Here is a 15,755-nt window from a genome sequence, read left to right on the forward strand (position 1 = left end):
TCATAAGTGGGCAAAACATCTTTTAAATCTCAAAACAAATTGGACAAGGGGCTTTTGATTGTGGAACCAGGCTGTGATGCTGCAGAGCCAGACAAACCCACGACTCCGCATGAAGTTTGAACACTAATGGCTGCTTATAAATCTGTGGGATCAAGTAACTGCTTCAAAAGTGCTTTGCAGAGACTTGGAAAGACATTCAAGACTTTATGTGACTGTGGATAAAAGAAGAAAAATGGAAAATCCCCCCAAAACCAAACTCTCCCTTTATTCTGCAGCTCAGACGCCTTGAACAGCAGCTGCACTTCACAAGTGAGAACTAAAGGCTGAAAAGCTGCAGGCTAACAGTGAAAGCCCGTCTCGCAGCCCTCTGATCAATAGCTCATATGCAGTTTGACAGCTCCAGTTTAGATGCGTATCTGCCCGGGCCGAATGGGCACTATCTGCACCAGCACACTTTAATCAGACTCAGTTATTGGGATCTGTAGCTCTGAGTGAGGGGAATAACACACACACACACACACACACACACACACACACACACACACACTGCGGCCAATCAATCAATCACTTTAATTGATCAAGTGAAAGAAAGGGCTCAGAGGTCTCCGGGTGCAGAGGCAGCAGCGGGGAGTGTTTGTGCCAGATGATGGCCTCAATTGAATTGGCAGAGATCCAGATACTGTATGCTATCCGTGTGTGTGTGTGTGTGTGTGTGTTTAAGAAAAGAAAATACCCAGAATCTTTCAAAAAATGCCAAATGTATTGGATTTCAAATTCTTACCAGAAGAACTGTTGGATTATGCAAACAGTTCTTCATTTAAGAAGCAAGAAGTGCTTCCAAGACTGACTACTTCAACAGTTATGAAGTGAGAAAGCCCTCACGCAGAAGGCAGAGGAGCGTGATGCAATGAGACGTCAGAATGTGGTGGAGGATCAAGACATGCTGTTTGTCGACTGGGGAAACTCGCTGCACCGTGGCCACTCAGACATAAGCTGCATGCAATACCATTTAAGTGCCAAGTTCACTGTTGAAAGTTGTTCTGGGAAAAGTATGAGGTGGCAGGTTAGGGGGGGAAACTGAGTAGACACCCATGTGGCTAAAGGAAAACACGTGTACGTCTGTAAATAAATGTGAGCCAACATGACATTTAGAAGGTCTTCTCTCTAGAGAATTGCTCAACAAGTCTTCAAACGTGTTTTTGTTGTGGCGTGAAGCTTTGAGCAGCGTGTCCCAGATCCGTCTGATGACACATGTACTTCCTCACCTCCACCTCTCAGGCTGTCACTTACCCTCCAACAGGCTTCTGCAACTAAACTAAAGTAAGATTGTTTTTACTTCCATTCTCTGAGCCTTATCTCACACATAGTGAATGAATTTGTAGTAAACTATAAATGTTTTAAGCTTCCAAACAGCATGTTTGTACGAGGTAATGGAAAGAGAAGTTGTCCAACATGGCTTCAGCAGAATAATCTCATGAAACTGATCTGATGGCATAAATATTCCAATGTGGGCTGAGAGCAGCAGCAGGCACCCTGCAGAGACGCAGCAGAGCGTGGAGGAACACGGTGCGCTACCGCCCTCTAGTGGCCGCACAGCTAATCACACCCTCTAAAAGATGCCTACATCCGGACAACACGTGTTTCAATTCAATACAAACATAGAACCCAAATGATGAAACAGCCATTTCATCAAACACATAAAAAAACATGTCTTTATTTTAAGAGTGCGCATGACAGCCATTTAAAAATAGCACAGCGTCATCCGGTCGTCTTTTATACAAATAATCAGCATCGTGAAATTAACATGATAAACTCTGTACACACAAACCTGCCAACGTCAACAATGTATGAAAACTTATAAAAAACATGTGGGACGGTGCATAATTTATCAGCTAAAGTAAGCATTCACTAACTTCTCCTCCTCACCAGTATCTTAAAACTTACACACACAGACACACAGACACAGACACACACACACACAGACACACACACACACACACACACACGTTTTTGTTTTAGCTTCCTATAAAAAGTTATAAAATGAATGCCAAAAAACTGTATACTCAAACGCAACACTAAAAATGCCATTATTAACAAGCATAAACGCACAACACCGGCACAACGCTCAATAACAAAATGCCCAAATAACTATTTCCATCACATACTGGAATCACATTTATTTCCAATAATATATAAAAGACAGTCTACACTACATGTATAAATATTTAACATATTAACAAATTATATACAGATTTAAGGGAATTTCTTTTAAATATTTTCACTCATGTGAGACTGGCATCTTTGTGGGGGGGGGGGGGGGGAGGACGTCTCACTGAGATAAAGCTTTGTCCAACATGTCGGCGTTGACCAATGGCAAGGATGCAACTTCAAAAAACACCCTGAAAGAAACGAAAGGTTTGAGATGTTCAGCTGCTCGTGCGTCTGCACCACCACGTCTTCAGAACTGTGTCGCTCTCATACTTACTTGTGGGAGTATTTGTTCCTGATGGCTCTCAGTTTGTCGTCCGGGGGAGCTAAAAGCATCTCGTACAGCTTCCTGACAACAGGCGCCAAATCTGACGTCTGATAGCCGGAGTGGAACTGCAGGACGGGACACTGCGGCACGAGAGAGACGACGGACACGTTAGCATGCGGCCATGTTGATTCCTTAAAGCTACAACAATCTAAAGTAGTGAACCTACCCATCCTCCCAGGTCTTTGGTGACCAGCGCCATCAGCAGGCAGGCTGAGGCGAGCAGCGAGCCCCTCTCCGTCACCAGCTCCATCTCCATGAGACTCATCTCGCAGAAGTACCGGGCCAGGCGTCAGCGTGTCCATGCCCGCGCTCACACACTGCAGAGACAGCACAGCAGACACTCAAGAGGAGCCGAGAGCTAAAGGTTCCCCGTGGCAGTTAGGACGCAAGTGACACAAGTAAACAGTCACAGGGAATTCACCCAACACACACACACACACACACACCTTTGCATAGCGTCTGAGGAACCGATAGGGGATGGGGATGCTTATGTCGAAGGACAGCGCCTGCAGGATGTTGGCCTCCATGGAGATGAGCTCCTCCCTCTTGTACGCATCGTCGCAAATGTAAAGAAAGTCGTCGACACACGGCGGACTGCGCTCCTGCAGGGCGGTCAGCAAAAACAGCAAGTGTGATCGTCCCTCCCGCTGACCTGAACTTAACGTGAGCCGAGTTGTATGCGGTGCGTCTTTACCTCAAATTTGGAGGCGATGAGCATGGAGGTGGAGCCGACGAGCTGCAGCAGCTCCCTGTGGACCGGAGTCTTGGACAGGTAGTGGTCGGCCATCTTCACGGCCAGGTACAGGGTCTCGTGGTACAGCTCAAAGTTCTCCTGCACAAGCGCACACACAGAATCCAGTCAACATGCTGCAAACACAGCTTGGTATGAGCCACACACACACACACACACACACACACACACACACTGCCTTGACTTTAGATGTACAGCAGGCTACCAGACAAACTCACCTGTACTTCCACCAGCCAGTCGATCAGGATTGCCCTCATCTCGGGGTTGAGGCTGGGCTGTTTGGGCATGTAGTTGCAGAGGACAAACTTCTCCTGCAGACGACGGAACAGAAGAGAGAGCAGGTGAGAACAGAGAGATTGTGTTTTGCAATCAGGCTTTGTTCCTGGGGCGAAAAGGCGACTTTAACAGAGTGTCGGTTTGACTCGCCTCTCTCCGTTTGAGGTAGTCAAAGATGTCCTTCGCGTACTCCGCACACATGTAACAGTCCTCAGAGTTCTCAGAGTCGATGTCAAACTCCACGGGGATCTACAAGGACGGAGAGCAAACGAGTGAAGAGGAGGAACAACAAACATCTATACAGGTGCGACGCTCCTTTAAATGTCCCTTACTTGTTGTTTCTGAAGGTGTGCAGGCACTTCCCGGGCAGCAGGGGGCGCAGCAGCCACCAGCTCTTCGACTGGAGCTGCTACATCCTCCTGCACCTCCTCCTCTGCCTCGGGCTTCTCTTTCTCAGCAGGCGTCCCCTCTGAGCTCGCAGAGGAAGACTTTTCCAGGTTGGCATGATTCTCAGCAGACACTGAGGTGGCGCTTGTTTTCTTCACCTGCTTCTTCCCCGCATTCTTCTTCCTCCCAGGAAGGCTGATGTGAACCTTAGTGAGCCTGGGAACACAGTCAGAGGCACATTAGGGAGTTCAAATAGTTTACAGTTCGTGGGATGCCAAAATCTTAATTTATTAATTATGATATTTAGGATGAGGGACTTAAGTCTTTGGGGAATACAGTCAAAAGAGTCACCGTGTCTGTATCAACACACCGCCGACTCACAGCGCTCGCTTCACCTCACAATGTGGCAAACAAACACGGTGCTCGTTTCACACCCAGGTGAGGTGCAGAACATCACTTCACACCACAGTGGGGAACGACCGAGAGCAGTCCCAACACACACCAGGGAATGCAGTGTGTCGCCCACTCATAAACACACACACACACACACACACACTTCGGTGTCATTTATTAAATGCCAAAGAGAATGGCACTGAGGATGTTGATGTGTGGTTGTCACATGGCCTCAGTATTCCCACTGATCCGTGATGGTCTGAGACTCACAGTTAATATGATGTCTCTGACATTAACTTTGTTCTGACCAAGAACACAAATCAAAAAGAAAACAACAAATGTTTTCATCAACCAGCTGTTTTGCAACGGATTAAAATCTAACCATGTACAGCAGACAGACCTCAAGACTTACACGAGACCAAACCCGGATGTGAAAGAGGTTCTGCACTGCTTTAATTATTATGAGAGGAGAGATATCCTGGTTATAGATGCAACTATGTCACCTCTACACACCAGGTTGGATTAACTGAACAATTAATGCATTTGAAACCACAAACCAGGACGACCAGACTTACATTAGTGATGTCGATGAACGCAGTCCTCTTCTTCGGGGCTCCATGGGGCGGGGAGGAGGACCTCTTCACCTGCGGGCCTTCCTCCTGCACAAACAAAAACAGGGAACACACTCATGAATCACGGACTGGACGTATTTTGCATTGTTTATGCCTCGACATGGCGTCATGCTCCTTGGTTTGCTCTCCTCTGCAGGAAAGCTGGTTATTTAATGGAACATGAATGCATGTTTGTACCTGGTTCTCACTGGTTGTTGCATTCAGCTTGGGTATCTTGCTCCCAGCAGTGACTGTGGGCTTCTTCCCCCTCAGTATGGGCATGACTGGCTCCTTTATCCTCCGAAACACAAAGTCTGCAGCGGCTGCACCTTGATCCGCTAAATACAAAAGAAATGGCGGGTTGGTTTTTAAAAAAAGGAAAGATATGGCGGTATGTTGCTGCGGTGTTAACGGCTTCACTGTTGTATCTAGCTGCAGATAACAAGTTGTAAAACAGAGTAATTTAGTTTAGCTAAACACAGCTTATGCATCTGTTTGGGTGGGGTTTCCACACGTGAACTGGTAGTGCATTGAAAATATCAATCAATCAATAGTTGCATCTTACCGTGTGTACTTCCTGCTCGTCGGACTGCAGTTTAGGAACGATAAACACCGCATAAAGTTTCTTTTACTGTTGTAAATAGTCCAGGTTTGCTGCGATGCTTCAGACGAGAGCTCAAACAAAAGTGTTTCCGCTCAGGATCCAAATCTGCTGGGCTTCGTTCTCATTGGCTGGAATTTGAGCCGGATGAACCAATCAGAAAGTCGCTAGGGATGCCGTTGCCAGAAAGCGTTTGTTTTATGTAACAGCTCCGCTCGGTGCGTTTATTGATTACCAAACGTTACAAAATAACTCATTATATGCAAAATGGTTATTATGTTATACTTTTATTTTTGTTAGAAGATATAATTGAAAAAAATAAGAAGATTTTTCTGTACATTTTATGGTGAGTTTATAAATAACCCCGCCCACCTCGCTTCCTTGAATTTAAATCCAACGAACCCTGAAGGATTTTCAAACAGCCTAACAACTAATAGCAGTTAAAACGGCAGTGATTTATTGAGGTTTTCCTCATGAACGAGGAAATGTATGGGGATTATTTCTAAACAGACATACACGTGACGTGCATACATTATGTATATTGGTGCAGATGATATATTTACTTTGCATTAACTGATGTCTATTTTATCTTAAATATTTACCCTGCAGGAAACATTTAAATCTACATGATCTGCAAACATGCTCACACACTACATGTGTACACATACTTACATGCACTGCATTTCAGTCATCTTGAAAATATTGATGTGATCAATACAGACCCACATCCAATTCTCATTAAATAAATCAAATTAAACCAGAACATAAGAATGTTTATCAAAGCAGTTTCTGTTGCTATGATTTTTATTTCTAATTATAATGCTAATTTGCTTACATGTTTTTCACCTGCATTCACAACCCTCACAATACAGAATTTCAGTACATTTAAACCCAATTTGTGATTTCAAGTAAGAGTCCACAAGGCCATCCCATTTCAATGAGCACCAATAGTTTCAAGTGTTAATACGACATGATGTGAAAGTGGAATAGAATACAGAAAGTCATGTTTCTCATAAACGTTTGAGATGTTTTTATATTTGTGTGTGTAATACAGGTCTAGCATGTAATGATTTCCCTCTCGGCAGGCACACAAGACTGAGATGAATCTATTTAAAAGATCATATTGAGCAATGAGCTCACCGACACACAGATAAGTACTTCCTGAACTGGAGCTGAAAGACCACAGCCGGGCCTGCTGGGGCCGAGAAACACAGAGTTACTGCAGCAACAGTTTGGATAATAGAGTAATAACATTGCATTTGTGCAACCGAAGGGTAGTTTCAGGATGGACACCGAGGGAAGCTGGCAGCCAACATCCATCCCGCTGCCAGCGGTGTGGGAGATTCTAACGGGAGAAAAGGCCATAAAGTGGAATTGTAGATGAATTAATTTAGATTCTCTTCTGACCCGAGACGAACACGCTCTTGGTTATTGTTCCACTTCACAAAGTCCCTGGGTCCATTTGAACATTCACCCCATGTTCACTTTATTTGAATAACGCAGCTTCAAGGCCTGCAGTCCGATCTGGCGTGTGATGAAGCAGATATCATCTCACAACGTTCCTCCACATCCCTTCCCTGTTTACCTCATCCAAAACAAAAATGCTTTCCCACGAGAGCAGGTTCGATCCAGATTTTATAACTCTTAGGATTTAGTTGAAGCTGTTGAGAAATGTGCATTGGGTTTGGACTCTAAATGAAGGGTGTCATGGACGTAATGCATCAGAGAACGTTACACACACATGATCGGTTTGTGCGATTGTCTGGCTGTTGCATCAAACTGGAGTAAAACCACAAAAGTTCTCCTCCTCCTCTTCCTCCTCTTCTCTTCATTATTATGAAAGAATAAAACAGGCAGAATGATTTTCTATAAGCCCAATGCAGGTTTACGTAACGCATATTCCTCATTTGCTTGAACTGTCAGTAAGGTAGACTGCTGCAAATCACACACACACACACACACACACACACAGGAAGTGGGTGGAATTTGTGAACTCATCTGTCAAACCATTTCCGTGCAAATTCATTCTCACCAGTGACACCAAACAGCGAACTATCGGCCCTCGTTACTGACTGGTAAGTCGCCTGATGTTTCCTGTGTCTATTTTTCACATGTTGTGCTACATTTACGTAACTTTTGGCTTTTATCTTTAACATTTGGCCCTCGAGACGCCTTCTGCGTCCTGCCAGGTATCACAGTAAATCAGGAGTTTCATCGGCCATACTTCATAAATCTTAAAGTTTTATTAAGTAAAGTTTATTTACTCAGGAACTCTTTTAAACATTTCATGGTTGGTGCTTCAAAGTCTCATCTGTGCAGTTGTTTTGAGCTAAGAAAGGTTAACTCATCTCTTGCAATATAGAAAACAAAAGATGAAACATTGTGAAGATCTTTAGGGGAATTTATCAGCAAAAGTGCAACATGAAACTTTCCCCCTTGCAGAAGGTTAAACAGTTAACTGAGGCGTTGCACTGAATGGCCTCCGTGCCGAGTATAAACCTTGTCTGGACGTCAGAGGAGGCTGTAGGTGCCATCACAATCAACAGACTTTGTTTAATCAGGGTTGTGTAACATAACACTCAGGAATAAAGAAGCATCCTCATTTCGTAAACATGACTTTGCCCATCCGGATGTCCAAGTGCGACCGCCAAGCTGAGACATTCTTTGTTTTAGCTGTAATTTGTTCCACATCTGTGCTTCATTCTCTATCTAGTCCTCTCTGGGCTCTGACCGCACTGAACTCGGGCTGTGGTCCACAGCGTGAGTAACGGCAGGATAATTCTGTGACACGTCAATAAAGTTTGAAACACGCACAATAGGTCTGCAATGGCCTGGTGAAGTTACTGCTGGAGCGCCATTCGCTTTGGCTGCACTCGGAAGGAGCTCAGAGAAAGTCTCTGAGTATGTGTGCGTTTGCTTTGAACCTGATTTGAGTAAGAATTATTTTTACATTTTTATCATATGTCCATCAAACTATTATTGGACAGGCTAGAATTAAACCATCATCTTAAATGCAAGATGGCCATAAAACGCTCCATCTGAAATCCACGGCCGGATCCAACAAAGTCCTTTTACAGCTCCGACAGTTATAGCGCTACTGTAGTTGTAATAGCACTGAAGTTCAGTTTCACGGTCGGTCTCATCAGCTTCTCTAATATAAGTCAGAAAACTTCAAATACAACGTACTTAGCAACTGTGATATGAGGTTTTGTTAGCAAGGTAAGGTTGAAAGAGTAGTTTAAATAAGCAACATTTGTATGCTAGCTAGACAAAGTATCGAAAAGTCGTTAGCAAGTGCTAGCGTCAATTAGCATTAGCATCTTCTGCTATCTAAAGTTACAACTAGCTTGCTACATGTTTAACAGAGAACGTACAACGCAACAAATAAAACTATTGTGACTTTGATATGTATGTAATATGTAAATGATTAGCCTATGCTTTGAGGTTTACCTTTTTACTGAAACCATTTTCAGCTAATTCGAGAATTAAATTAAGGCTTAAAATTCCAACATTAACATATTATTTCAACACGCATCCTTTAATATAAGTGAAAAATAACTTATTCGGAAACCTTTCAAGAATCCGAGGGCAAAACAGTGAGACAGTCTGGACTTTATTCACAAGACTAAAACAGCAGAAGAAGAAGAGAATGTTTGCCCTGGAGAGCAATAGTAGCTTTGTAGTTTCCAACTTATTTGATATGTATAACTGAGTGCACTAACACCGGCGTAAGCTCAGTCTTTGAAGTGAGAATCAACACTCTCGTTTGCTGAATCAAATTGAGAGAAACACAGACTTTTCAAACAGTCACAGGTCTGACCAAAGCCTTTTCTCCCCATCGTGTTGAAATGGATACAGATGTTTTAATGTATGCGGCAGAGAGAAATAACATAACACATTACGTGTTGCTCAAATGTCTGTTTTCTTAACTTGAAGCCACAATTATCAAACACAGCTCCATCTCCATTAACTACAGATGCAAACTCAATGCGGATTGAGAGAAAAGTTCAGGTAGCTGCTGTGGACGTCGTTACAGTTTCTGTGTTAATCTAATAAGCGTATACTTCCTGCTTGTCACATCCTGGCTGGCTGACAGTTCATATGGTAAGAGGCTGTGGTCGGCCTTCCATCTGAGGCTTCAGACTTTCTGCTCCGCCTGTGTGTTTTACATCAACCCTGATAACTTTCTCTTTTGCCGTTTCTTATACACACAGTACAACATCCCTTCAATTTGAAGCTCATCCATTTCTTCTCTAATCTGAAGCAGGCGAGGGATGTGGGAATAATGTACAGGTTAAAAGGGAAATCCTGGACCATTTAGGGGAACATTTATGTGATAATTATAGGAACATTGGCCGCGGGTCAAACCTCTTTGCTTTGGCCTTGTACTGGCCTTCACCATATTCTTGTGGCAAAACAAAGAGGCTCCAGGAAAAGCAAATGTTTCCTTGTTTCTCACTAAGATCATTGCTTTTATCCTTACAGGATTCGATGCAGGCAACGAGTGCAGATCCAAGGGTGCCAGAGCCGACTCCTGAAGGCCTCAAGAGAAGCCGTCTAAACATTGGGGTTCTCGAAGAGTTTGCCCAAAATATGGCCGAGAACATAATCCAGTCGTTTAAAAGCCAAATGGAAATGATGGAGCCTGAGGTGGACGGCCAGGCTTTTAGATTTAATCAAAACCAGGAGATGTTAGCTGAAGAGTTAGCCCCAGCAGTGGTTGATCGGAGAGAAGTATGTAGAAGTCAAAACGTTGAGGATCACCAAGAGGGTTCCCAGAGTTCAAGATCAGCTGGGGTAAAGATGGATGGTGGGAAGGCTAAAAATCTGCATTTAATGAATGAATCTGACAGCGAGAGTTCCACAAAGATGGATCCAGGCAAAGAAATCCAGACCTCTAAAAACACCCAGCCTTGTCCCCCGCCCCTGTCCCAGTCAGGGCTCCCCGTCGTGGAATCCCTCGACTACCCCGACGCCCCTCCAACCACACCTCTCCTCCCAGAGCTTGAGAGGAGCAGAGACAGTTTCACCAGGAAGCTAAAAGGAGGCTTGGCGAAGGTTTTCCTGCCTTCACCTCCCCCGTCCACCCCGCAGTTCAAAGAGGACTCCTCGGACGGATCCGCAGACGACCCCCAGGTGGAGTTAATGGCGCATTTGATGCACACACTGTCCACAGATGATTTAGGAAGAGACCGTTTGGAAGTAGGACCTCACCATGGATCCAAGATGGAGGCTTTTGCGGAGGCTCTTTCATGTGACATCATTGACCGGGTCTTGAGCGACGATAACAGAGAGCAGGTAGCCGACGAACGCGATCTCCATGTGCTAGCACACCAACTGGCTGAAACCATCATCACCTCCTCCCTTGATGAAGCTAAAATGCTTGTCTAGTATCTTAATGGATCATATTTGTGATGATATATATATGGCACACATATATTGTTCTATTATCTGATTGAGATGAAGAGTTTGTTTATCTATATTTATTGCAAAAACTGACCAGAGATTCGGCAAAAGATGGTCGTCTCGCACTTTTAATGACACAGCTCCTGGAAGCTGTATATTTTAGATGCTGGATGAAGAACATGATAATGGTTTTAGTCCAAGATGGATCAAAAGTACATTGACAGGAAACTCCAATCAAGATGCAATTTTGACTGTGATCCAACTGCCATAAACATACATTTCCTGTAGATGGCATCACAGGAGCAATCAGTCAGCAGGAGGTCAGTGAGGTCAACCTCTATGTGTCTGTGTGCATCGTTGATAACATGTAACATTTGTCTTGCTTAGCTTTATTATATATTGTCAATACCAAAAATAAAGACTGTGTTTTATTTGATTAATTGCATTTTTCCATTATGGACTGACATGAACACGACTCACACATGTTCTCAATGTCCAGAGATAACCTTTATAAATACAGCTCTGACAAAGGCTGATGTTTTCGTATCCCACCGAGAGGAAATGGTGCACAACACTCTCTATAATCCTGCTGGGGAGTTATTAGGTTGTTTCCCCTCTTACATTCAGTGATTCATCGTCCCCTGGACTGAGCTGAATAGTGGCATTTGAGATGAAGCCTGGCTCGAAAAAACTAAATGTAGTTCTCACTTCCTTACTGAGATCAGATCCGAGGAAAGAGGGAGCCATGTTGCTCCACCACTTTTCTCCTTTCATTGAATGAAGGTTTGTTGGAATAAAAGCCATAAAATGCCAAATTCAATGAAAGAGTTATATGTTTCTTAGTCATCTGTTATGGCAAACACACACACACACACACACACACACACACACACACACACACACACACACACACACACACACACACAGAAGAGAATGGGTTTGCACAAAAGCACTTTTCTCTCCGCTCTCCAACACAGATGGGATGAGTGGGAGACAGACACACACACACACACACACACAAAACTGACAACTTAATCTGGGTGGGACAAAAAAAATAAAGGATAAACAAGGAGTTCCAGCACAAACCAGTAACATCTGTATATAAAGGTGCATTCCCCTTTAAAATCACGATACAGATCCAAGATTTCAAGTGTAGCCGTGCTAGCGACGTAGCTCGAGGACTGGCAGTCGATCGGCTCCACACTGAAATATCTCAAATCCTTCTGTATGGATTGATTTTATAACATATAAACATTCATGGTCCTACTGCCTTTGGCGATCCCTCAACCCTTCACCTAGCGCCATCATTAGATTTGACTGTTCCCTTCAGCCTCAGCTGTGTTTAGTGCTGATTAGCAAATGTTAGCTATACTACAGTAAGTGTGTGTTCAGCTCTGGGTTAAAGCTACGCAGGGGGTTGCTTTGCTGCTTCAGGTACCTGTTGGACAATGAAATACGATTCAGGAAGTCCAGTGAACCCCAAACACTGCAGTGATTTATAAAACTTGGCAATTATTGAAATTCTTGTTGAAAGCAAAACAAAGTAAGAATATTATCTTTCTTCCTGAACATGAAACATTCCGACTGCTTTGTTTACAGATCTCTGGAGCCGTGGCTGTTCACTTGAGCCGCATATGCACACAAACAGAGCACAATACACACACGTTTACCTGCCAGTGGTGTGTGTGCGATATTCTCGTGGGTCTGATACACGATATGATACAGAATGCTTAGTCGGAACTTCTAACTCCCACTGCTGATCAACATTATGTCTTCTCACCACGGGACACTAACCGACTGACACACTCACACACAGTCGCACACGTGCAAACAGATAAACTGTGGTGTCAGAGGGGACACACACACTCCCACACACACACACACACACACACACACACACACACACACACACACACACACACACACACACACACACACACACACACAGCTGGAGAAAAGCTTGTTGTGTCGTCAGGTGGTCGGCTGCCAGACAGACAGAGAGGGAGACTGAGGGAGGAGGCAGGATGACACACAGAAGATGTCCAGCAGCCATGATTAGTTTTCATATAGCTGGGGAGGACTTCAGACGTTACACCAACTACACATCCTGTACATTCTTTAGTTTGCATGAGTCAAAAGTCATTTGTTTTCCAGTTTTCACTTAATTCTTCTGACATTTGAAGTTTATTTGTTGCAAAAAACAAATCAAGTCAACAAATTGTACATGTACGTACATATTTTTGCAGCAGTAATAATTGTTTTCTGGAGGGTTTGGGCCTTGGGGGCAACACACAAAGATGTTATAGTGAACTTGTTAGATTTCTATAAAACACTTTTACTGAAAGTGCTGCTTCTTGCCCGTGTCCTTTTATTTGGTGTCAACCAGCTCCCGGGGGAAGTATCTGGCTCTTCAGCTGCTAAATGCTCCACTGTGTTCCCTCTCGCTAACTCGGTCTGCTGCTTGAGAGGGAAGTTGTTGGCCAAGAAACCAAACACAATAATGAAATAAAATGTACTTAAACTCTGAATAAGTGGAACTCTATGTTTGCAAGCCTTTTTACATTACAGAACATCTTTTGATCCATTGTTTCTATAAACATGTTGATTAGAGCAGCTTCAAGTACTTTGTTTTACAAAATACTAGAAACACATTTTGAAGACTGGACATCCACTTTCACAATATTGCCTCACTGATATTTGTGTCCTTCCCTTTCTCCTTGACCTTCTTTTATGTTGTTTTTAATATCAGATATTCAATTTGCATCGATGTTCCCTTAAAGCAATGTGCTTCACCAACTGCAGATTCCAGTTTTGAATGTGAAGGGAGCCATTGCCAGAAGAGAAATATGTGAAGTTGCCTGAATTTCCATACGTAATAAAATCGCCAGAGAAACTGACATTGGACCCAGGCCTGATTTATCTTCAGCGGCAGAGTATGTGGCTACTAGAAGAGCATTTAGAGACTGCTGAGTCTATTTTATGAGGGTACCATTGGCTACTGACTCTAAAATCATAAATCTGAGTGAGGTGGGATTAACAAAGAATGCAGGCTCCACCATCTTGTTTCAGGAATGAGGCTGTGCTTCTACCTTTGAGAAGAATGATACATATTGTTCTTCTAACTCTGGGAGAGCGGCTAAACAGTCGGCGCGCTCTCGATGACAACATTTAACATTTCCACCATCTTAATTTAGCATGTAGCTAACATTGGCTAATTAGCACAAAGTTTTCGGTGGAGTATCCCAATGGATCCACATGACCTCCCCTCTGGCTTTCACATTTAAATGTGACACTTAAAGTTGAGGCAAAGTAGGATTATTTGCATGTGTGCAAATCTCACAGGGATACTTATGCATGCAAGCATTTGGCCAGAGGCATCGGTGCAGGTGAAAAGTTTCACCCTCTTTAAAAATGTGTCAGAGATTTGGCTGTTTATGACTTTGAGAGGTTGAAATATCATCCAGGCAAAGGCCTTGCACAGTTGTGGCCCTCAAGGAGTCGACTTCAAACACAAACCAATATCAGTTCCATCGCATTTGACTCTTTAACTATCTGTTTTATGATATTTATTTTAGTCCAAATGTTATTCCGTCTCACCTGGAATGCATGGATTTGTAATGTGGAGCAGGCCCCCAGGTGCATTTGACTGGAGGTTGTTTGAGGTGAACTTGACTTGGGACCGTTTATCTGGACCTACATACTACAACTACTTGTAACAGAGTATTTTTACATTGTGGTGTTAGTACTTGTACTCAAGTAAAGAATATCTGAACGCTTCCTCCACCACTGATTAATCCTTCTCTCCCATATGGTAATACCGCTTACCGCCACAGGGGGGAGACAGACGCACTCCAGCCTTGATTTAATTGTTTATCTTAAATGAAATATTAATCTTTTCCATTCTTAAAGCTGAGCTGTAAACACACAGTCTGCCTGAGAAAAGATGCTCCTGTGGCCACAGACTCATCGCTCAGTATTTTGGTGATTTAAGACAGGATGGAGGCTTTACAGGCAAACAGTAATACGCTGTCTGCAGCAATAAAATCTAGATGTAGTCATCTCTCCATGAGGTCTTATCTCATCCACTACAATGAAGTCAGCAGCCTGTGTGCAGCTTTATGATGTAGATGGACAGTGAATTTATGTGAAGCCATCTGCCAACTCATCCTGAAACTCAGCCTGACTGTCAAGACAATATTAATGAATTCTGATCTCTTGTTAAGAATATATATATTGTAAGATATTCAAATTAAGGTCACTTTTCTAACGTATCTATCTGCTGTTGCTTGTCTTGCCATAGCGTTAGTGTCCCATGTGTGTGTGTGTGTGTGTGTGTGTGTGTGTGTGTGTGTGTGTGTGTGTGTGTGTGTGTGTGTGTGTGTGTGTCTGTCTGTGTGTGTGACATATGAGGCAAAATAAGTCGAAAAAACATGTCATGTATAATATGTTGAAATCTATCTCATGAATATGTGAATTGAAATTGAGAGGGAGACTATTTAGAAAGAGAGAGAGAGAGAGAGAGAGAGAGAGAGAGAGAGAGAGAGAGAGAGAGAGAGAGAGAGAGAGAGACAGACAGACTTTGAGTGAGAGAGAGAGAGAGACAGACTTTGAGAGAGAGAGAGAGAGAGAGAGAGAGAGAGAGAGAGAGAGAGAGAGAGAGAGACAGACAGACAGACAGACAGACAGACAGACAGACAGACAGACTTTGAGAGAGAGAGAGACAGAGAGAGAGAGAGAGAGACAGAGAGAGACAGACTTTGAGTGAGAGAGAGAGACAGACTTTGAGTGAGAGAG

At 43.5% G+C, this 15,755-nt stretch overlaps 2 protein-coding genes across 2 annotated transcripts; one reads left to right on the forward strand and one right to left on the reverse strand.

Moving 5' to 3' along the window:
- Positions 1-1,688: 1,688 nt before the first annotated feature.
- On the reverse strand, positions 1,689-5,709 carry ccnb3 (cyclin B3). The gene is given in 12 exon segments (XM_029454954.1): positions 1,689-2,399; positions 2,486-2,616; positions 2,703-2,822; positions 2,824-2,853; positions 2,983-3,138; positions 3,231-3,368; positions 3,506-3,598; positions 3,714-3,812; positions 3,896-4,166; positions 4,919-5,002; positions 5,153-5,292; positions 5,520-5,709. Coding segments are annotated over 10 exon segments (1,152 nt in total). The 5' UTR covers positions 4,963-5,002; positions 5,153-5,292; positions 5,520-5,709; the 3' UTR covers positions 1,689-2,329.
- Positions 5,710-7,590: 1,881 nt separating this feature from the next.
- On the forward strand, positions 7,591-11,397 carry LOC115023807 (uncharacterized). The gene is made up of 2 exons (XM_029455066.1): positions 7,591-7,630; positions 10,041-11,397. The coding sequence occupies exon 2, from the start codon at positions 10,047-10,049 to the stop codon at positions 10,944-10,946; it is 900 nt and encodes a 299-aa protein (XP_029310926.1). The 5' UTR covers positions 7,591-7,630; positions 10,041-10,046; the 3' UTR covers positions 10,947-11,397.
- The last annotated feature ends 4,358 nt before the right edge of the window (positions 11,398-15,755 follow it).

The sequence above is a fragment of the Cottoperca gobio genome, chromosome 18, assembly GCF_900634415.1.
Source record: "Cottoperca gobio chromosome 18, fCotGob3.1, whole genome shotgun sequence".
NCBI classification, from domain to species: Eukaryota; Metazoa; Chordata; class Actinopteri; order Perciformes; family Bovichtidae; genus Cottoperca; species Cottoperca gobio.